This window comes from Anabas testudineus, chromosome 19, assembly GCF_900324465.2.
Source record: "Anabas testudineus chromosome 19, fAnaTes1.2, whole genome shotgun sequence".
Classification (NCBI taxonomy): Eukaryota; Metazoa; Chordata; class Actinopteri; order Anabantiformes; family Anabantidae; genus Anabas; species Anabas testudineus.
In genome coordinates this window covers 17,007,770-17,030,404 of record NC_046628.1, presented here as the reverse complement: position 1 = coordinate 17,030,404, position 22,635 = coordinate 17,007,770, and the positions used below count along the sequence as shown (strand labels likewise).

At 40.8% G+C, this 22,635-nt stretch overlaps 3 protein-coding genes across 6 annotated transcripts in view; 2 read left to right on the top strand and 1 right to left on the bottom strand.

Annotated features, from left to right (window-relative positions):
* Positions 1-9,897, top strand: part of LOC113156558 (serine protease HTRA1B-like) — an 18,614-nt gene extending 8,717 nt beyond the window's left edge. The window contains exons 5-10 of the mRNA XM_026351779.2: positions 5,918-6,112; positions 6,495-6,527; positions 6,878-6,992; positions 7,592-7,649; positions 8,388-8,483; positions 9,283-9,897. Coding sequence (XP_026207564.1) covers positions 5,918-6,112; positions 6,495-6,527; positions 6,878-6,992; positions 7,592-7,649; positions 8,388-8,483; positions 9,283-9,451 — 666 coding nt within the window. The 3' untranslated portion in view covers positions 9,452-9,897. The remainder of the gene's footprint in view (positions 1-5,917; positions 6,113-6,494; positions 6,528-6,877; positions 6,993-7,591; positions 7,650-8,387; positions 8,484-9,282) is intronic.
* Positions 9,898-12,241: 2,344 nt separating this feature from the next.
* c19h10orf88 (chromosome 19 C10orf88 homolog) lies at positions 12,242-18,938 on the bottom strand. Of its 3 annotated transcripts, none has more exons than XM_026351787.1 (9): positions 18,861-18,938; positions 17,276-17,456; positions 16,984-17,181; positions 16,689-16,758; positions 16,169-16,360; positions 15,731-15,859; positions 15,492-15,615; positions 15,200-15,401; positions 12,242-13,247 (listed from the first exon to the last, which is right to left on the bottom strand). In XM_026351787.1, the coding sequence occupies exons 2-9, from the start codon at positions 17,422-17,424 to the stop codon at positions 13,025-13,027; spliced, it is 1,287 nt and encodes a 428-aa protein (XP_026207572.1). In that variant the 5' UTR covers positions 17,425-17,456; positions 18,861-18,938; the 3' UTR covers positions 12,242-13,024. The 3 variants fall into 3 exon arrangements, with proteins under 3 accessions (XP_026207572.1, XP_026207571.1, XP_026207573.1); XM_026351786.1 differs by lacking the exon at positions 18,861-18,938 and adding an exon at positions 17,734-17,887; XM_026351788.1 differs by lacking the exon at positions 18,861-18,938 and adding an exon at positions 17,734-17,874 and having other exon boundaries at positions 17,276-17,453.
* Positions 17,944-22,522, top strand: asb3 (ankyrin repeat and SOCS box containing 3). Of its 2 annotated transcripts, none has more exons than XM_026351784.1 (10): positions 17,944-18,067; positions 18,173-18,530; positions 18,802-18,963; positions 19,909-20,021; positions 20,105-20,237; positions 20,367-20,544; positions 20,649-20,867; positions 20,968-21,270; positions 21,377-21,510; positions 21,617-22,522. In XM_026351784.1, exons 2-10 carry the CDS (start codon positions 18,191-18,193, stop codon positions 21,847-21,849), a joined length of 1,815 nt encoding a protein of 604 aa, XP_026207569.1. In that variant the 5' UTR covers positions 17,944-18,067; positions 18,173-18,190; the 3' UTR covers positions 21,850-22,522. The 2 variants fall into 2 exon arrangements, with proteins under 2 accessions (XP_026207569.1, XP_026207570.1); XM_026351785.1 differs by having other exon boundaries at positions 17,945-18,067; positions 18,173-18,392.
* Positions 22,523-22,635: the final 113 nt, after the last annotated feature.

Here is a 22,635-nt window from a genome sequence, read left to right as displayed (position 1 = left end):
TGAACTCGATTAAACAACAAAATAAAAAAACAACTTGTGAGGAAATTAAATGAATTACAGCTTATTCACATGAACGCACACAATACTCAAAGATAAATACACCAGTGTATGAGACTTAAATCATAAATGATTTGTTGCAGTTCAGGACATTAAAAAACTTATCTTAAACTTAATCACCTTGGTTGTTGACTGAAGCTGTGATTGACAGTTCATTAATTCACATTAAAACTTATTAAACACAGTGAAAGCCACATGAATAATAAACTGCTGAGCTAGTAATCACATGAGCAGTGCTTGTAGGGGCAAGTTTGGTGCCGAGTTTGAACTAGAAACAGATTGAATACGGTGATAAATTCGATGATTGCTACAAATAAATGAATATATATACTGAATATATCTACATTTAAACTGTAATTTTTGATTTTTGAACATTCTAGTGTTCAGTAGTGATTCTGCAGAGAATAATGCAGAAAGAAATACACATTTTAAGTTGCACACAGTTCAATCTGCAGAGCAAAACAGGAAACTATTAACTACTGTGTGCAGTCGTATGTTGAGATGAGAAGCATGAAGAGAACAAATCCACAAACACACAGACGCTGCAGGTTGTGAGTTCACGTTTGCCAGTCAGACACAAACAATCATGGTTTTCCTCGGCACGTCTGAACAGGCCAGCAGGGTGTAATCGAGCTTCAGGGGGTGAAATTCACAAACGTCTGCAGAAATGACTTATAGACTTCCACCAGTGAACACACACTCTCACAGCAGGTGGTACACAGGTTACTGGACACAAAAGATCGTCTCTACCTTGTGTTTATTGTAGTTCTGCTTCCATCTGCGTGAAGTGAGAGATACCACAGTGAAAATAGCTTTAAAGCTGTTTTTAATTAGATTTTCTAATGACATGGTTGTGGCCACGATGCCTGTTAATTATGAAGACAGTCTACTAAACATCTTGATTGCGGAAATTCAGGGACACAAAATAGCTTCACTGCAATCGAGCAGTAAAACAAACACCTAATCTGAGCCACAGGATCCAAACCACTAGTTAACTAGAATCACCACACACAGTCGTACGCCTCCGCTAATCTGAGAAGGGGACGAAATTCCCCTTCATAACCATCAAACTCCAGGTGTGTGAGATACAGTTTAGAGAAGAATGAGACAGACGTCCCTCAAGACATGTCTGTGTTTTTATGTTTGTGAGACACCTGAGGAAATCATTTGAAGACAGGTGACCACAGATCAAGTATAAAAGTGATCAGTAGCTACTTGTTCGGGACATTTTATAACTATGAAATAATCTCTTTATGAAAGCACAGCACACAGACACATGGAGCTTCACTGAACTTTATTTGGGATGATTCACTTTCTTTTGTTGCTTGTCGCTCTACAGAGATTTCCCCTATGGTCTTGGGATAATGGACATTGTTCCTATTAGTGGATGAAGTTTGGTGCATCTGGGGTTTCACCAAACTTCATCCACTGACTGAAGATAGAAATATCAGTGACAAATGAAATGAGACTTTATCTTGAGTGTTTTCCTGACTCTTGCTCTGAGTCAGGTATTCTCTGAGCGTGTGCAGACAGGCGCTGTCAGGTGTTTTGAATCTTGACTCATCCTCTCAAACCTCACGGCGATATTCAACGTCAGTCCACCGTGATTATTTTCCATGACACGTGTCCACGAGCTGCTCATGGAGACCTTTAGCTGATCTGATTAGAGGATTTATCAGGACAGGACTCCTGAAGGTCAACCGCAGCGTCTGATCCATACCGCTACTGCCACTGCAGACACTCACAGCTTAACATGTAATGAATCACAGGAGGTTTGACGGTATAGGTGTAGAGTTTTATATGTTTTATTTAGATAATCTGAGCTTTATTATTCATTAGGTGCAGGGAGAAGGAATTTTCTGCTGTTAGTTTGGACCTTATACCTCAGAGAGTTGGTAAATCTACGCTGCTTGTTGACCAGACGACGGAAGCGTCTGTGTTACTTGGGTGAAATAGAGAGTGTGAGTGAGGAGGGAGGAAAGAAAGAGAGTGAAACAAGCAAAGAAAAGACACGGCATGTGTTGTGTAGCTGAGTATACAAATCCGATTCTATGAAAACATTGAATTTGTGCAGCAGACCCTTTGCTCAGCAGGAATGTTGGCCTGTAATTGTAGGCACAGATCTTGGTAATACTAGCAGTAAGGCATGATAGTGAACCAGTCAGTCAGTCAGTCCTCACCAAGGGAATTTATAACTGTGCTTCTCCTACTCTGTCATGTCATAATGTCCTCTGTGACCTATTGCTGCTCACCGTGGGGTGGCCCCCTATCAGCACACGGTCAGAGTCTGTGCACTATTAGTCTTTATTAAAGAATCAGTCAAGTCTCCATCGCCACACAAAATCTAAATTTCATCATTAGCAGTAACTGGGTTTAATTATCCGAGATGAGGTCCGACACGTCTTTTTCACTTTGTTTAAGAAATAAGAGACAGAACCAAGTCACAGATGAGGAGAAGAAGAGAACAGGGAGAGAAGAAGACTGAAGACTGACCACAACCACGGCTTTGTTCTATGTCGCTGGTCTTTGTGTTTGGTAGCTCTGCTGCTGTGTTGGCATCTCTGTAATTACCACTGAACACGGCTTTGTAATCTCACTGTGGACAAAGGGCTGTCATCCTAGAACCACAGAGCGGGAAACGTGGTCATTTTCCTGGTGGGTGGGGCTCGACGGGCAGTGGTTCGTGGTTCAGTACGGGCGAACAGAGCAGCTTTATGTTGAACTGATGGAGAAAAGCTCTGATTAGAACAGCTGAATGGATCCATTCATGTCTGTGTAAGCTTCAAGTGGATTTAGGAGCGAGTTAGTTTGTGTGCATGTATGGGGATGTGGATCGGATCAGAACACACAGTTTTACATTGTAATGAACTATATAAGTCCTCTATGGATCAATGAAATGCTTCCTGATCTGGAGGCCTCATTTAATGAATCACCTACACCGCTTTCTTTAAAATACGTTGGACTTATCCAGACTGTAGACTGCTGCAGTCCTGTGTTTTCTGGCCTCCGACTCAATCAGTCAGCAGATTCAGGTCATGTCTGATTTAAAATTCATAAATACATTCAACATGGAGCGTACTCTGTTTCTCCACATCTTGTTAATGTACACATGTGTAAATGTAATGTTTCTGAAAAGTTTTTTAGGTTAGTGTAGGGTGGTAGTGTAAGAATGAAAGTGTTCTCAGATAAATATGTGGGTTAAGTCCAACAAGGTTTCAGAGAATCCACACTGGCTTCTGTTTCAGGCTCCACATTTTATTTCACTTAATCATAAACTATGACTCATCCAGACCACAGGACGCTCTCTCTCTCTCTGTCTTCACACAGACACTGATCCTCACACTCAGGCTGAGGTGTTGGCCATGAACAGATACGTGGGACATACCTGAGATTTTCAGTTTGACTTCCAGTGGACGTCTGGAAATGTCTTCATTACACCACAGCTGCTCTGAGACTTAAAACACATCACATCTGTCACATGTGTCTGCATCTGATTCTCTGTGTTGTCCTCTTTATTTCATGTGCCGTTCATTCCTCCTCGTTCCCCTTCCTACCACGGTCCTCCTCTCTTCTCTTCTTCCCCCCCTCACTGACCAAAAGTGGGTCAGACTCTTAAGGCTTGTTACTTAACAGGGGAAATGGGCAACACATGTGTCTGTCATTAGCAAACAAGACACACACACACAGTGACACAAACAGATGCTTGTCGTCCTCAGTGGACTGTGGCGTTAAGATCCTGACTGCTTTATGTCTCAGTCTTACTGTTCCACATCAAATCTGGGGTTGAAGTAGGTTAGTAGGACGACACGCAGCAGGCCAGTGCAGAGTTCACATGAGGCCAGTGTGCAAACACTGATCTATACTGTTACTGATACAGTGGATTAGGATCAGATGTACTGAAAGAGTCGGATATAGTTGTAATAATAATATAATAATAGTGAATTGAATCCACTGTGACACAGACTGGAAACCAGTGAGGAACCTGACATCTGTAACACTGTGTTTGCTATGACTTGCAGACTCTAGAATAGCAAACAGTGGAATTACCCAGTAATTAGTAGTTTATAGTGGGGAGTGGACGTAGAGTATGAAAAGGTTTTCAACTGATGGATTTGTCATACAGACCTCAGAGTTAATGTATACAGGAGTACTACTGTGACGTTTGCAGAGGAAGAAAGGAGTTTACAGGCTTTACCCCATCAAAGCAAGTTTTGCCAGTGGTGATGGAAAAGTTCCTGTGGAAGGACATCATCCCAGTGTTTCCAGTAATAGATCATCAGTCAGGAGCTGGAAGTGGGTTGTTCCAAACATACAACCTTAAAAATATATGAAAATGTTAGATTGTGTGGTTGTTTCCATATGGAGATCCGTGCACATCTCTTCTGCAGGAGTGTGCACACTGTCCACAGCAGTTCATGTGGAAAAACTCACTCTTGACACATCGTGCAAGAGTTTTCTTGACTTTCCCAAGCTGTACTCCATATATCCATATCCACAGAGAGTATAGAACAGAACAAGGCTTTGTTTTAATTGTAAGTTTTAACATTTTTGGTCCAGTGTGTTTTTAGCGATAGTAGAGCAACGAAAAGTCTGCAACATAATGTTTCTGGTTTTCATAAAATGTAGAGAGTGAGGGAGAGAGACATCACGTTAGGAAGGGTAGAGGAGTAAAACATCTCTATTCAAGTCATTTTTAACAGGTTATTACTCGTAAAAGTCTTTATAGGCTGGTTCATGTTCAGTGGAAACATAAACCTCATGTGTTTATGAGCAGTAGCTGTCAAACACACTGGATTTTATGTGACAGTAGTGGAAACTGAAGGGACAGGGATGGAAAAGCTAATATTTACAAGGCAGGTCATCAGTGATGCAGCCTGCAGCCAAACAAACAACTGACAAATAAACATGTTCAGGAACAAATCCTCCCAGGCTTTACTTTACTCCTCTTCCCAAACCCATATCACACCCAGGCTGTAATAACACATGGGTGTTATTAATGTCTTTGGCAGTGTGAGTGAACTCTTGTTTTTCATTTTACATGCAGACAGGCCGGCAAAGATGGAGCAGAAAGTGCTGAAGGAAGTGTTTGTGCAGAGGATGACAGAAAATAAGGGGGTTAAACATACAGGTCCTCAGCTGGACGTGATCCGGGGACATTGTGGTTAATGATGGTCAGTGCCTTATATTTAGGATACCAGGGAACACCAGCAGCCTGCTTTAACAACTTCCAGATTACATGATGGGGGAGATCAGACAGTGCTCATCCTCATCAGAGGTTTCTGCTGCTTCTCCAGATGAGATCATTTTAACTGATAGATTCCAGATGACGTCATCTGGAGGACTCTCTCAGCTATAAACAGAGATTTGTTTTAACATTTATTATTTTATACCATTCATATACGTTTAATCCCCCAGCTGAATCCACAGGAAGGACTTTAGAAACACTTTTAATGAGTACTATACTTTAAAGTGAGCTTTTTGTGAGAGTGTTTGTAAAAATTTAATTAGACAAACTGAAAGAATTTGTAAAAGAAACATTTAGATGTCCAACAAACACAGACCAGCAGTCTGGTTCTGGTCTGTCCTCGTGGAAACAACACTAAAAGGCTGTAATGAACCATCATCTGTAGAGATTTACACTTTGGGTTGTGGATGAATAGAAGCTTCATCCAGACTGACTCAGCTCTCCACAGGAAGTCTGCGTCTGTCTGAGGGATTCAAATGCTGTTTACCTCTGTGTAGTTGAATGTGTGTGTTCCTGGATATTTATCCAGCAGTGGAGCAGTGATTTAACAAGGCACTATATTAACTTCTAATATACAACTAACCATGTTTCTCACCTGTGTGTCTGTTGGAGCAGATGAAGCTGCCGGTGCTGCTGCTCGGACGGTCTGCAGACCTGCGGCCCGGCGAGTTTGTGGTGGCCATCGGCAGCCCGTTCTCCCTGCAGAACACGGTCACCACCGGCATCGTCAGCACCACCCAGAGAGGAGGCAAGGAGCTGGGACTCCGAAACTCTGACATGGACTACATTCAGACTGATGCTATCATCAATGTGAGTGAAGAGACTAAAAGCAGGCGGAGGTCAAAAGGACTGTGTGGCTCCAAATTCTGCAAAAACTGAACAAGACATGACCCAAATAGTCTTAAATTGCTCCTAACCATGTGTGTTTGATTTGGCTTAAAGTAATCTGAGGTTATTCTATGTTGGTTCCACGTTTCTGCATTGATCTGCTCACTAGCTCTGTTTTTATCACCAACTTATTGTAAGGTCACACAGAGGTCATCCAAACACTGACTGTATTACACGATTCCTCATTATAACTGCATCCCATTAATCCTTATTTCATTCCAAATATTCTTTGTTGTTTATAGTTATTTGTCTAAAATTAGATTTGCCTTTGCTTTCACGTTCTTCGTTTGCTGTTTTATTGCAGTACGGCAACTCAGGAGGACCACTAGTCAATCTGGTAAGTGAAGGAGTCTGTTTTTGTGTGTGTTTTTTTTTCACCCCAGATTCAAATACATTTATTATCACATCACTTCACCATCTGTGAAACAGAAACACTGGGGCCACATCCATATGTTGCCAAACAGAGACATACTGCAGATAATCAAACACTAAGGTCCAAAAAGTCCTTATTAGAACGACTAAATAAAAAGTTTAGGTAATCTTTGGCACATCGTCGCCTCCAGCAGCTGAATCTGATTACACGTTTGATTTCAGCGAGCCGTGTTCTCAAACGAAGAAATCTGACTTCTGCTGTGGGAAGTTTAAGAAACGATGACAATCTAATATGTGTGTGTGTGTTTTCTGCAGGATGGGGAGGTGATTGGCATCAACACTCTGAAGGTCACTGCAGGAATCTCCTTCGCCATCCCCTCAGACAAGATCAGACAGTTCCTGGCAGAGTCACACGACAGACAGATCAAAGGTTTGCATCAGTTCCATTTTACCACAGACACAGAAGCAGAGAGATCGAGGAGGGAGGAGGGTGCAGCAAATGTCCTCGATAGCATTTAAGTTGGATTTTTTGTTTTAACCCAACACTTCAATGTGTTGTTGTGGAACCTGGAGGTTTGTTGTATTTCTGTCTTTAATCCTTCATCTAAAGTTTTTGTACATAACCCATAAAGCACAGGGCCCAAATATTTGGCATCACACAGAAATAAAAACAAAGTGTTAGCAGTTGAACGAGCCTGTTCCAGCATCTAGTAAAAGACTAATTCCCTCTGCTGAGCCAAAAATATATGAAAAGCTTGTGTGGTTTTTGATTTGTCTCCACTGTTACATCGAGTTTAGTTTCAGAATATTCAGTACCTGTAAAAATGTGGCCTATGTAGTTCTAATAATAGATCAGTGAAACGTTATCTTGTGCAGACTTTTATTTAGACATTAAATTAAGTTCAAAATGGCAAAAATTAGTTCTTTTCAATGCAAAGCTGCCGTTATTTAATACAGAAGATGTTTTCCTGTCGTCTGCTGTAGAAGATGAGGATCATTCTACATCTAATCACACGTTTCGTTCCGCAGGTAAAACACATCAGAAGAAGAAGTACATTGGTGTTAAAATGATGAGTCTCACTCCAAGGTAAGTTGTAGATTCTGATCACATCGTGCTTCAGACATTAACGTTACACATTCACCAAACTGTGTATGAAGTTAGTACGTTGTTTAAACTCTGCAGCACCAGTTTCATTCTGGATCAGTCTTTGTTACGAGGCTGATTGTTCCCTGAAAACCCCCGTTTCACTATCCTGATTTTCATACATAACAAGGGCGGTGATCGGATTGAAGTGAGCTCAGCCTTGGATGCTCGATGCCAAATGACCAGTTTGAATAGAAATGTACATAAACCCAAGGCTGACGCTCCGATGTGGGTCAGAAGAGAAAACGCCCCAAAACATCAAAACAAGCTTTTGGAAAAGCTCGTAAACTTTAACCATGCCAGTGGATTTTCATCCCATTAACTGCCTACACTGTATGTTACACGAATAATGACTTCACAGCAGGCACTAGACTCTACCTTCCCTCCAGGGAGTCGTTTACTTCAGTTTATGTTGCTGCACTATGCAAATAGAAGTGGTTTAATGATAATGTAGAAAACTATCATTGATGTGTTTCTCCTGGAGGTGACCAACAACACAGTTGAGTAATATAATGTGTTGTAGCCTCCAACTCTCAAATCTCAGGTGTCAAAACCTCCCATCTGGAGTAAATGTCTAGTAGGTGGTCAGTTAGTTACCGTCAGTGTTTCACAACGAGTCCCAGTGCAGACAGTACAAGAGCTCACGGCTTTGGCTGTGTTTCTCTTCTTTTCTTACTCCAGCCTGACTAAGGAGCTGAAGGAGAAGCTGTCAGACTTCCCAGATGTCACCTCTGGGGCGTTCGTCCTCGAGGTCATCAGGCAGACTCCAGCAGAGGCGTGAGTGTCTCTTTCATCTGTTATTCCAACATTATTTGTGTTCACTCAAATCACATTACAGATGGCAAAGTAAAGTCCACATTCAGCAGTAGAACTTTAAATATTCAGGATGCTCGTACACATGAAAAGCGTGTTGAAAGCCAACCACCATGTTCCACCTGAGAAAACAGCAGGTTAGTGTTGTTGTTGTCTGGTGTTTTATCTGGAATACAGGGAGGACTCAGGAAGAGGATATTTCATAAGGATATTTATTAAATCTGAGCTTTCTGTGTGCAAAGACGGCAGGATGTGAAAAAATTCTCGTGTTAAAGCTGTTTTTCTTCTGAAAGTTGGCAGTGAAGAAAGAATCAAGAATGTTTCCCACCCAGTCTGTCCTCCTCCCTCTGGCAGGACAACAGACCACTTCAGTCATAGCTTCAGATTTTCAAGTTTCAACATATAAAGAACAAAAAGAAATCACAGCTGATGAAACCTCAAACAACATGTAGCTCTGCACCAGCTTCTAAATTTCTTATTTCAACATAGTAAATGTTGAGAGATGAGTCAGACATGCATCAAGTTACACAAAGATGAACAGATCCCATGATTGGCTGTTGTGGTTTTATTCAGTCAAGCAGTTGATGATACAATAACAAAAAAGAATTTAAAATGATTTTGATGACACGTTAACTTATAATAAGGCACATTATTAAAGTTTTAAATTATTAAACACGTAGTGGTAACTAACTGCACAGACAGATCATACTGAACCTTCCAGCTCTTTGTATGTGATATTAATTAACCACTCACTCTCTACCAGAGCTGGGCTGAAGGAGACCGACATCATCATCAGCATCAACGGTGAGCGAGTCACCTCGGCCAGCGACGTCAGCGACGCCATAAAACGTGATGAGACACTGCGAACAGTGGTGAGACGAGGCAACGAGGACGTCATCCTCACTATCGTCCCCGAAGAGGTTGAGCCTTGACCTCACAGCTGACTGAACAGCCAGACAACCAATCCCAAGCTGGCTCTCAGTATTTTTCAACCAATCATGAACACTTTGAAAAACCAGGGCACCAATAGGGACGAGTGTGTCTGGAGCCACACCTACTGCGGTTAAGAACTTCTAACTATTAGTACTACTACTGCTTTTCCATGCTATTATTCTCAGACACCTTCAGGTCCAGCTTCATTACCGGGGAACTGAAACACCAGCTCTTTAAATGTACTTCTCATATAAGAGTGAAGGTTTCTTCTAATCTCGATTTACTTTCCACCATCAGAACCTTTTTTATTCTACTAACACCTTCTGTCGCTGAAAGCGGTTACTGCAGGTTTTGTTATGTCTGTTCTTGATGGAATATTTTTAATAGTATTTTTATGTGTTGTTTGACAATTTTTTAAAAGAATGAATAAAATTATTTTTAAAAATGTTGTTCTTATTGACTGTATAAAAGATCAATCAATCAAAAGGAACTAACAGCAAGCTCACCAGATATTCGTTTATATGACTGCAGGTAGGCGTACCTCAAGGAGCCTTCTTAGATCCACTAAGCTTCTGATGACTGGTGTTCCTTAACCCACTTCCTCCCTGTGAACTGCTGTCTTGACAATCAGTGTTTGGCTTCCTACTCTTTAGAAGAATCTGTCAATCAATAGCTAACGTAATATTTGTTTTGCTACTTCATGTTAAGAATATTTAAGTGAGTGGGAAAACCCCAAATCCATCTATTATCTATCTATCTTCAAACAAGTTTAAATAAGATCATCTCTCAAACATCTAAATCTGTGCTCTGTGTGTTCTCCCTCTGCAACTTACAATGGAGAACTGAGTTCAACACATTATGACACAATGTGTTGGCCCCAGTGTGTGTGTGTGTGTGTGAAGGTCGGGTGTAATGTGTTATGTAACAGCTGACACAGTTAACACAGGGAGGTCATGACTTGTGCCCAGTGCTGGTTCATAGCAGCCGATGGTTTCCGATACTTTACTGACTGGTGAGATTTGAGCGTCTCCAACATAAAACAGAAACATATGTGGCAGCATTCGCCTCAGATGCTTTCAGAGTGCATCACATGCTGAAACTGGGTCAACACGCTAACAAAATAACCATGGCAACGTATTCAAAATGTATGATAACCTAGTAAATTACAGCCTGCTAATCACAGCATAATGGCCCAGGAGTATTTATACACTTTGAATGAAGCTTTCCACGCCAGGTCTTCTGTTTTCCTCTCATATTTTTGATCACTGTTATGAGGATTTTCCAATAAATGAGACACACATCATCAAATGAATTTCTACTAACTGCCACAAATGTAATGACTCAATGTGGAACATTTCATTCTGATCAAAAGTTAATTATTCTCAGACGTAGGAATTTCAGATGGATATTTATGTCTGTTTATGAACTATTTTTCACTTGTCTCCTACGTAATTTCCCACTTTGTCCAAAAAAAAGTTAAGTTAGTTAAATCACTAGCTAGATCTAAAATATAGCCACTGTGTGTGCCTTCATGGAAGCTTTCCTAGTAATTAACAAATGTACACCAGATCATTTTAGGAAACTGTGAGAAACATTTTCAGTAAATCATCTTGAAAATACAGAACCTCTAAAATAAAGCAGTGACGCGTGGAACACATTTTCACTTTTTATTGTTATCTGCTGGAAGTTTTTTCAATCAAGACAATATTTCACCCAATTACTGTGAAAAACTCTTGAGAAAAGAAGCAACTATACAAATAATAATTAACTGTAATTATCAATGAAAACCACATGTTCCTGATAATATGATTTGATAAAGTTACTATAAAGAAACAAGTTAAGATTGAATTTACCTTAAATAATTTAAACTTTTTTATGTTTTCACAATAATTAGGTGGAATATTGTTTTAATAATGCACATGATTATCCGTTATCATTTATTATTGCAAACAGTCAAACCAACATGTCTAGTTTTAGAACACAGATCATCTTTGCTCAGGTTTTTGAGACGACATCTTGCAGCTACTTTTCTTCTTGGCCACGTTGAGGAATGGTGTTATCTGACTGAAATGAAAAACGCTTATGCCGCCCAGAACTCTCCACTGCTGACTCAGTGTCTGGTCTCCACGTCTGACAAAACATCTGCACATCATTTTAGAATTTGGTGTCCTCCTTATGCAATCTCTGACCCATTTCACTTCTGACTCACTTGGATTGTGCACCCTCTGTTTCTTTTTATATTCTGGGATCTAGGCCTTCCACGCTGCAGGATCCACTTCTCATGACCTCTGTGCCGGAGCAACAGCAGTGGTTCTCCACTTATGAGCTTCAGCAACCTTCATGGTGAATTTCTGACCCACTTATGATTCAGCGTTACTGGAAGTCCAAGCGGGAACCATCAGCTAAGTTGATTTGACCTTTCCGGAAACTCATGAACAACATTTTCCTCCAACTGCCACCATCCTTCACACAATACAAATCCATAAATCAGCACTGTCAACTCCAAGTATTTTATGACTCACATGTTTTGGTTAGGAAATGCAGCAGTGGAGCCCAAAGATACCAAACAGACCGCCAAAAGGTTCTGCTTGTGCTGTTCTGTTGCTACTTTGCTTTCCTTTATTCTGTGTCATTTTCGTTGCACATCCAACTTCTATCAGTAGTTGTAGAATAAATGTATATATATATATATATATATATATATATATATATATATATATATATATATATATATATATATATATATATATATATAAATAAAAAAAAAAGCATATTCATCTGTATAAATATATTTTTTAATTTAATACTTAGGTCAGTACAGTTATCAAAGCCATCCACGTTACATGTCGAAACAGTTATTTTAACAGGTTCACAGTGGCAAAAAGCCGTATGTTACAGACATGTATGTTTTAAAATACATTACAGTGCCATTTTAAAATTACACCTTCTACACACACTCCTTTAACAGGATTACATGTATTCATTCATTCATTCGAGTCAAACCAACCACTTCCCAAAGCACAGATGAGTGCAGTTACAGTAGACAGTATACTGGGATTAACTGTTTTCTGGATTTAAAGCTTTTCTTTATGTTTCCTCCTGTTTCTGGGCACTTTTTATGTTGCCACACTCCCCAGTGCAGCCACAGGGCGGGTTTTTAGTGACCCGGGTATGTGATTACTGTAATTACACATTATTGGTTTATGTGGTTCTAACTATTCCATCATGTTCACAAGCTGATGAAACAGTCCTGCTGTAAATCCAAGTCAAACTGTGTTGTTATGTTTTTTCTAACCAGAGTTAAATGATTAACAAAAACCGTTAAGGAGGCTGGTTACTAGGAGAACTCTGTGGTGGAGCGTTTCCATCTACTGAGACGTTCTGGTTTAACACAGATTTATATTTTAGCACATTACTAAAATCATTGTGTTAACCGTTTCCATATTTCTCTTTGCAGTATCTCTGTTAGTGCCTGCATCCTGTCCTGGTTCTTCAACATCCTGGTTAACGATGCTGAGGGTCAGTAAGGCCTCCAGGTTACATGTTACATTAGTGTTTTGGTGGCTCTGAACTTAGTGCATGGCTGGTGTTTGGGCGGTTTGCTCCAACGGTCCAGTGGATCCTGCTCCAAGTGCTGAGCTGCTCAAAGCTCCCTGGTTAAGAGCAACCAGTGGGAGGGCGCTCAGCAGGGCTTTTTCCAGCTTCTGCTCCAGAGCATCCAGGCGACGGTCTACGTGCTCCTTCAGCCTCCTCTCCATTTCCTCAAGACGGCGCTCCATAGCTGAGTCCAACTCCCTGAGGAGTGGAGGAACATTACATTAACATTTGGTGAAGACAAGGGATTGGTTATCACAATTAGAAGTTATTTTAAGACCTCAGTTAAGTCCAAAAACAACTCCCCTGTTCAGTCATTAACTGTTCCCTAAATAGTAAGCCCTCAACCGTTTACTATTTATGGACACAGTGCTATGCAGTAACTTTATACTTGGCATTATTATATAATGAGTAAAAAAAACTTATTGAGAACGAGACAGAGCTGTGACAGATTCATGAACAGAAAGGCCCATCATAGACCAAAGGAAAAACAGTTTCCAGCCACATAGTGAATGTAGACCATCCTCTCCCCTGACCTTAAAATCCTGCTGTGTCCGTCTTACTCAGCTAGATGAAACTGTCAGCAGCTCACTGTAGGTTTGATTCATCCTAACCACCTGGCATGAATATTACAAAACATCTCCTCCTCCTCCTCTTTTTTTCCACTTCCTTAAAAATTTCCAGTCATGTCTTTGCATTTGGGGTTTGTAAGCAGATTCCAGCAGCATTACTTTTCGCCCTTAGGGATCTGTAATAGTCTCCAAACCACCAGCGGTTCTTTCCCAAACCAACCCCACTGTTCTGGCAGCTTCAATAACTCTAAAGTCGTGACTGCTGCCATTTCTCTCTACCAATGTCCATCTCTGATCCTTGTTGCCTGTCTGCTCAGCAAACTGTGTGACAGTTTAGGTGAGGTACAAAATGCCAGGACAGTCAGTGCACAAGAATCAAGTGTTGAATAGCACAATGTTTAACATAAAACATGTGTAGTAACAACTCTGAACTAGTACTAACAGTTACAATCTTTAAAACAAGCAGCCAACCATGTTACACAACCTTTAAAAATATATTATTATGTTTGAATTATGTGAAGCCAGTCACATACTTTTCCCTTTTTTCCAGAATCTAATTTAGAGGATTACCCTTAAATACTCCAGCCTGTGCTAAATAAGCTGCTGTGCTGTGCTGTGCTGTGCTGTGCTGTGGTGAAGACGTACCGCTGAGCTGCTGTCCTCTCCTCGATGTGGACTCACACTCAGCTGACGTTCTCTCTCAGCCCACATGCTCTGCTCTAACAAAGGGCCTCATTTGCCAAAGTGCACTTTGAGGACATTGTTCAACAGTGGACAGAATCTAATCTCAGCTATAATATTAACTTTGCCTTTTCTTCAGTGTCAGGATATATAATAAATTAGGTCTGGTGAAGTTTGTCAACAGTGATTCTCACATACAGCAGGGCTGAATAATAATCTACTGTCTCTGTATGAGCCTCCTCGAGAATGACAGGAGAAAATGGAGATGACAGCTTCAGCAATTTCCATGACATCTGATTAACAACATAGAATTTCACCCTCACAGACACCATGAGGATATGTGTTGCCAGATCAGCTAATATTTCACCATGACCCAATCTATCCTCCCATTAAATAAACTCTGTTTCATCCTCTCTGCCCCTCAACAGTGTGAAAAATATGTGGCTGCAAAAACTGAAACAGGATGATCAAAAAGTCTCTAAGTAGTAGTAAAATATCAATGTAAAATGTGATTTAATTGATTGAACAGCAAGTGCTAGAGCTTCAAAGTTAATGAGAATGTTATAAATGATAATGCTATCTCCTCTAAGCATTAGTTAGTAGTCATTTTAGTACACTAGTAGTAAAACAACATAACAATACCAATGTCCTATTATTTATGACTTTGAATCCTTTTATTTTTCATGTTCCATTGACTTGTTGAACTGTCTGCAGGAATAAAGCAGTGATGTATTTCTGACACAAGATGGAGCCACTTAATCCGATAACACATTAATTTCAATAACACAGAGCAACCGACTACATTCAGGTGACAACTTCTCAGAGCAGCAGCCGCAACTGAAATAACAACACCCATTCATTAGGAGCCCAACAGGACGGACGTCACTGAACTCCACTCACCATGTGCCATTTCTCATTATCTTCTCCTTCTCTGCAACATCATCCAATCTCAGCTGTGTCACTTGACCGCAAACACTCTGGAGGATGGGCAGAAGCTCAGGGCCAGAGGTTAACGCGGGGCCGTTTTGCTGTCCTTTCAGGAAGTGTGACATCATCTCTGCCAGCTGGGTGTGGCTCAGCAGGCCTCTGCTCTCGCTGCTCACTAGAGATGGAAGAATGAAATTTAGGAAGTCATTTATACTCCTGTCGTCTTTACTGTTCACATTTGTTTTACTAAGAAAAAGGTCCTCACCTGTGTTCTTACTGCTAACGTCAGACTCGGGCTGGTCTGGGGAGGAGGAGCTGGAGTCAGCTGACATTGCTCCGTTCTGAGATGGTGGAACTTGGTCTGTTGGCCTGAAGGAGTCGACCGGAGACTAAACACAAAAACAAGAGTCTCTGAAACTGTGTGATATATTACATTAGGCGATTAGAGGCCATAACTGATCTCAGAGGAAAAGGAATAAGGAAGAGCGCAGATTATGTTGTTACCCTGGATTCTGCAGGCTGGGGCTGGTTTCTGGCTGCTGGTGAAGAGATGTTGCCCTCTCGAGCCAGAGCTGAAAAAGCTCCACTGCTCATCATGAATGGAAGGAAACCACCTAGAGAGCTGGTCTGGTTCTGAGGAGAAACACATACACACATATGAAATTTATATGGAGTGTGTTCTTAAACATTTCTGTTGCTTTCCAGGATATACCAAATGACATGACCTATTCATTTATTTTATTACAAAGAAGGACAGGAAGGCAGGAAAACATTAAGTATCACAAGTTGACAATTAGCTTAAATTACTTGAAATCAATCATCAGTGAAGATGTTTTTACGGAGCTGGTTCAGTGTAGACCTTTAATTTCTGTTATTGTTGCTGTAAACCGCATTGATCATTTGCAGAGTCAATGCTACAACTTGCTTCACCTTTAAACCCACCTTCTGCTGGAACTGGACCATTTCCATGAGGTTTTGGGCTCCTGGTGAGAGGCTTGTCCCCATCTCCTCAACTAGACACTGCACCTGCTGCATGTTAATGCTGGGACCACTGACTGGGCAGGGCTGCTGCGACTGAAGACCCACAATGACTCGAGAAACCAAAACACTGCTTCTACCAGCTAGAGAGAGCAGCTGAGAGACAGAAGCAGATGATTAAACTAAAGCCACACAGTCAAATGCAAACATAATTATAACTGGATGAAATAACATCATCTTAACTTACATCAAGTCTGTCAATGAACAATGTCTCAACAATTTAAAGATGTGAAAGGGGTTAGTTTCACAGGAAATAAGATTAATGATATATACTTGTACACATGTCACAACCTAAAATGAGCAGTATTAAGAGAATCTTCTTTTCTTTAAACTGCTAATTAAAACATAAGTAAGGATAATAATTAAAAGACCTCTAAAGCTTAAACACTACACTGATATCCCTCTGACACTGGGTGTAGCTTACCTTCACATCACAGGCTGAGGATGGGTGTTCCAGGATCAGCTGTTTCCTGTAAAAAGGCCCTCTGTCCTCACTGTAAACAAGACACTGCTTCAGCATCCCATCAGATATTTACCAGAGTCAGACCAGATAATTCAAACTGCTATCTTCTGCTTTCGCACAATTCCTTGTTTGGATTTAACATATGACTGTGCTGAATAATGGGACATAAGTCAAGACGTTTCCAGATGTTTTTTATATCTACACTATGCTGTTGGTGTAATTTTATTCATGCTATTGAACATTAGTGATGATATACCTGTGTGGCTGAATGCTGTCATCCTTCTGACCCCGTACTGTCCCACAGTATTCTCCCAGCTGGTCGTACACCTCTATGGTTCGAGCCTCGCTGATGACCAGCAAGCGGCTGATGGTAGTGGGAGAGCTGGGGCTGCAGTGGACTGTCAGGACACAAGGGCATCCTTCCTGCGTCTGCTCCAACAGCACTGGGCTGCCACTGTGAAGAACTTTTTTTTACTATGTTTGCACTCATAAATTGTCATTTTGCACAGTTATCTGCTTTCACATATGGAAAGTTAAAAGCTTCTTACGTATTTCTCTTGTCTCCCTCTAACTGACTAAGCTCCTCTTCTCCAGTGTCTTCACTACTGATGTGAACAGAAAGCAGGACATCAGCCAAGTGATGGTCCTGAGCCCGACAGACCCAAGCAGCTCCACTTTTCACAGCAATGTCCACCATGGTGCTGCTGAAGCCACAGTGACTATAACCTACTGGATAAGACAGAACACGAGGTTTTAAACAACAACTTCCCAAAGTAAATAAGAACAACCACAGAGGCAAAGAGAGAACTCCCATGTAAAGAGCGTTACAGCATATGAGAAAAGGCACTGATAGGGTATAATGTGAGATTCTAATGAGTAAACTTTAAATTAGAAATGACGAATACATACATAGAACAAATGTACAGTAAAATATGTTTCAGTAACAGTCAACAGTAAAACTTGCTAACATCGAGCTATACTGTTAACATTTAGCGGTAACATTTACCTTAAAATTGCTTTTGATGAAACCGTAAATTGGGTTGTGAGAATTTTCTTCTTCTCGTTACTTCTACATATTAAAAAACTATAACTTATTTTAACTCGCGGTACAAAAAGCTGGGTTTCTAACTCGTTTTAGCTAACGCTAACGCTAATGCTAATGCTAAGTCCAGCGCTGCCATGTCGCAGCAGATGACGGTTTGTTGTGGTGTGACGTCATTTAAAAGGGACCCATCAGCGCAAGCTTTAGCTCTGGCTAAAAACAAAGACTTTATCTTTAATTTAAACAATTAACCTGTTGTCTCGTAGTTCATTAAAACCATCTGAATTGCTACGTAAAGGTAAATTACATCTTCTCGGCATTTCAAATTGTCATTAGCATGCTCCATTGTGATTTGGGAACGTTAGCTGAAGCTGTGTTTTGATATGTAGCTTGTCATTTGCAGACCCTCTCTCTTCCCAGCATGGACTTCACCGAATGCTACGGAGACACGGTCTCCGGTGTAGCTGCTGCAGCTCGGTCGGGCTGCAGGAAGCGGGTGAGGAGGCTCCTAAAGCGGGGCTGCAGTGTGGACTGTCGGGACAACCGCGGCTGGAACGCGCTGCATGAGGCTGCAGCCGCTGGAAGCAAAGAGTGTGTGCAGGACATCCTGTCTGCTGTCGGCGGTAGGACAAGAAAAGAGTCTCATACAAATGAAGACTGTACTTTTGTACTGATCTTTTGTCCTCTTTGTTGTGTATCTGATGACAAACCACACATATGTCTCATTGAGTTTACAGGATTGCTGACTGCAGCCGTCCAACGTGAGCTTTTCAAATTGTGCTGTAATAATGATTATTGTCTAACTCATTTTTACTATTCAATAAGAACAAATGTGGAAATATCCATCCAACCCTTCCACAGCATATTGTGATGAATTAAACTTATTTGTTTTATTTCACTAGCAACAAAAAACTCAAATGTGTTTGATTTCAAATGATAGAAAATCAATTAATAAATAAAATAATTACTGCCAGTAAACTAATGAACTAATGAAACTATTGTTTTTCCTTTTCCTTTTCTGGCCGTAAGCAGCACGAGGCTGTCACGCCTTTGTGAATTCTTTAACACATGAGGGGGAATCTGCATGTTACCTGGCAGCACAGCGCGGGCACCTGGCCGTGGTCCAGCTCCTCCTGAAATCACATGCCAACATCAACCAGCTAACTAATGACTTGTCCTGTCCTCTGTATGCAGGTAGAACACTTGATCTGTACTGTTATTTGTAGGTTTCCAGCTAATAGGATAAGTTCAGGTTTGTTTTTCCACTCAATCTTTCTTCTTCGCTCTTGTTTTGACTGTGAGACTTCTTTCTCTGGACAGACAAAGACGTTTGATTAGCTTGTTCCCCAACTCTGCTAGTTCTGTGATACAACCATAACTCCAAATTTGCTTGTTTGCTATAAACAGTGCATGGAGCAGGACTGGAAATTCCTCTTCACTTGTTTTCTGTGGCTGGCTTGTTGTCAGCACAGATCAGTTATGTTTCAATGTGGAGGTAAATGCAGTCAGCAACCTGAAAAACCTGTTGTGGGTGCATGTTGTTTTGGCACAGAAAGAGTATTTTAGAAGTATCCTACTCATTGCAGACATAATCTCTAACCATTCACAAGTTACAGCCTCACAAGCACCCACTAAAGAAAGCACTACCTCCTGACAAGAGCTGAAATGTAGCTTCCAGAACTTGTCTCCAAAGAAGGCAATGGAAACGAATCCAAACCTGAGCCAAGGCAGTAAAGTTCAGTAATGTTGGGTTGGAGCTAAATTTCAGGTCCCTTAAGGAGGTAGTATTAAACGAAGTACTAGAAACTTGCAGGAGGAGGGAGTAGATGCTTGAGGAACTGTCACTCGTGACAAGTTAAAGGTAAGAGTTAAGCGTAACAAGCACTGTGTGAAAACACATATGCATGGGTGTAAACGGCAACTAAACACAAGAGAAGAGGGAAAATTCAGTGGAAAAGCAAACCAGAACATTTACTCTGTAAGTTCAGGGTATGGAAAGCTATAGGTTACAGTTCAATTATGTTCCTGTCACCTTTATATGCACCTCCTACCAAATGAATTTCCTCTTTTTTTGATAATGCATTTCATTTGATTTATTCTGTGTGTGGTATTAATCAGCTGTTAATTGTTTTCAAACAGCTGTAGATGGCGGACACAAGGAGGTTGTAGAACTGCTGGTTAGAAAAGAGGCAGAGGTCAACAGAACACACACCGCATCCTGCTGGACTTGTCTACATCAAGCTGTTTATAAGGTAATAATGAAACATACAAACACACACACACCTCTGTGAGATGTAACTGAACTTGTAATCAACAAACTCTTTTATTCCTTAAGGGTCACAGCGAAATTGTGCGTATACTTGTTAATGTTTGCAACCTGGAGGCCGTAGATGACCACAGGATTTCTCCTCTCTTTGTGGCTGCACAGTATGGACAGCAGGAATGCCTGGAAATCCTTGTTAAAGCTGGTACATAGCTTTGCTGTTTCACTGTCTGATTGCTGTATTTGCATATTTATTCATAGCTTTAAGTGTTTCCAGTAAAACCAGTAATCAAGTGAAAATTAAATGACGTGTTTGATTTGATTTTCATGTTAGGAGCCAATGTAAACACCCAGGCAGCGGATTTGGCCACACCGCTGCTGATAGCCTCTCAGGAGGGCCACCAGGCATGTGTGGATTTCCTGTTGGACCATGGAGCAGATCCTAATATAGCCTGCAGTACCGAGTGGCCCCAGTTTCCTATTCATGCTGCTGCTGAGTTTGGCCACATCGGGTACTGACTTGACTTTAATTCATTGTACTATTTTTGGGGTCAAACTATTTATTTGTACCCATTAACCCAATTTTACTTTAAAATACGTATCTCTGTCAATCCAGTATCCTCAGGAGGCTGACAGCTGTAACTGATCGTGCGTGTAATCGCAGCAATGACATGGTGAGTCCGCTGTACGTGGCCGTCCACGGCCATCAGAGCAAGAGTGTTGAGCTGCTGTTAAGGGAAGGTTATAGTCCAGATGCCCAGGACTGTACAAACATCCTCGGTCTGAGATCACCACTTTCTGTGGCCTTATGTCATACGTCCATCAAACCATACAGGTTTGTAAGAAAGCAGATTTAACCTCCTCCTACACTCTAAAAACAAGCACAAAATGAAAGTTGATAGATTTTCCCTGAATTTGATTCAAATCTCTTTCAGTGAATCTGTGAGGTTGCTGATAGCTGCAGGAGCAACTTTGAGTGAGGAGGACTGGATTTATGCATTGTCTACTGATAAAACAGACCTGTTGCAACTAATACTTAAGCACAGATGGATTCCCCGACCGGAATCTTTGACCAGGGACTGCTCTGTACCTCATCATCAGGGGAAAACTGTGTTAAAGCTTCAAGAACTAAGAGATCTGCTCTGTGTGGCACTAAACCAAGTACATTTTGCTGCCTGCTGGCTTCCTCTGCTTATGGAGGCAGGAATGGAGCCTTCTTTACTGGTTCAAGCTCATATGTAAGATGCCAATTTACTGCAGATTCTCTGTTTTCACTTTCTTATACTTCTTTGGTCAGTTATTTGCAGGCTTGATCAGTTTTTCTATGTCCTCCATACGTTGTAGGTTGGAACAGGCAGACACAGAGGTGCTGAATTACCTGTTAGAGTTTGTCAACTGGTCGACTCTGTCTGCGCCTTTAAAACATATTCTGGATCGAAGACAGGCAGAAAAGACTTGGGAACCACGTCCACATTTTGGTACAGCAACAAAATAAAATGGCAGCTTGCATTGCTATAACTAATCTCCATAACACTTTAAACAATAACATTTCCCCCCCTTGTCTTTTTGTTTTTCTCCTTCTAGGCTCCATTCCTTTCCTTTACCACATGTGCAGACTGCAGATTAGATCAGTGTTGGGACCAGATCTACTGATGACGACCAACTTAGTCCATCAGCTCCCCGTGCCTCCCTCACTTCATAATTTCCTTAAGTTCAGGGACATTCCAGATGTTTCCTTTCCACACTCGCCGCCATCGCCGCTTTCAAATCGAATACAAGGATACCGCAGTACACACCAACATATATATGTTCTATAACACAGAGTGTTTTTTCCTTTGTGCTTTTTTAATGTGAAGAAAACTAAAGAATTTCACTGTTTGACAGGTGCACATACAGTGCTGAGCAAAGGTTTTAGGCACTAAAAGTGAAATGAGGATGCTTTTACAAATGATGTATTCGTCAGTTAAGTTACAAACTGCAGTGAACAGAAAAATCAATTCAATGTTACATGTGACAACATTTTAACTTTAAAACAGCATAAATCCTCCTCTGTACACTGACCACAGTTTTCACATATTTGACTGGTTGTTTCAACATCTTGGAGAACCACAAGTCATCTGAGGATTTAGTTTGTGTCGGTGTCTTCTGTCTCATCATGTGATCACAGAAGCCATGATATTGAGATCAGGTCTCTGTGGGGACCATCATGTTGTCATGCTGCCATTAAATATTCTAAAGAAATATTAGGGTTGCAAGTAAATATAGGTACACTTTAGTATCACACTGTTGTCCTGTATGATACTGTATTGATTGTCAAACACTGTCGATTTTTAATTATTAATGCAAACATTCATAACAGACAGTGGTTCATTTTGTGTTGTTTAAACTCCAGAACACCAGTTGGCTGTGTATATTTTTTTAAACTAAGCATGTATTCATATTATGGTGTGTTTCCCTAAAATTAGATGAAGAAATAAACTCAGAAAATCACAACGTTTCACCAGATTCTTGCCAATGAACAGCTCTACTAAATATTTGCCTATATCAAGATTCAAGATTCAAAAAATCTTCTATCTAAGTGCCTAAAGCCACATAGTGGATAT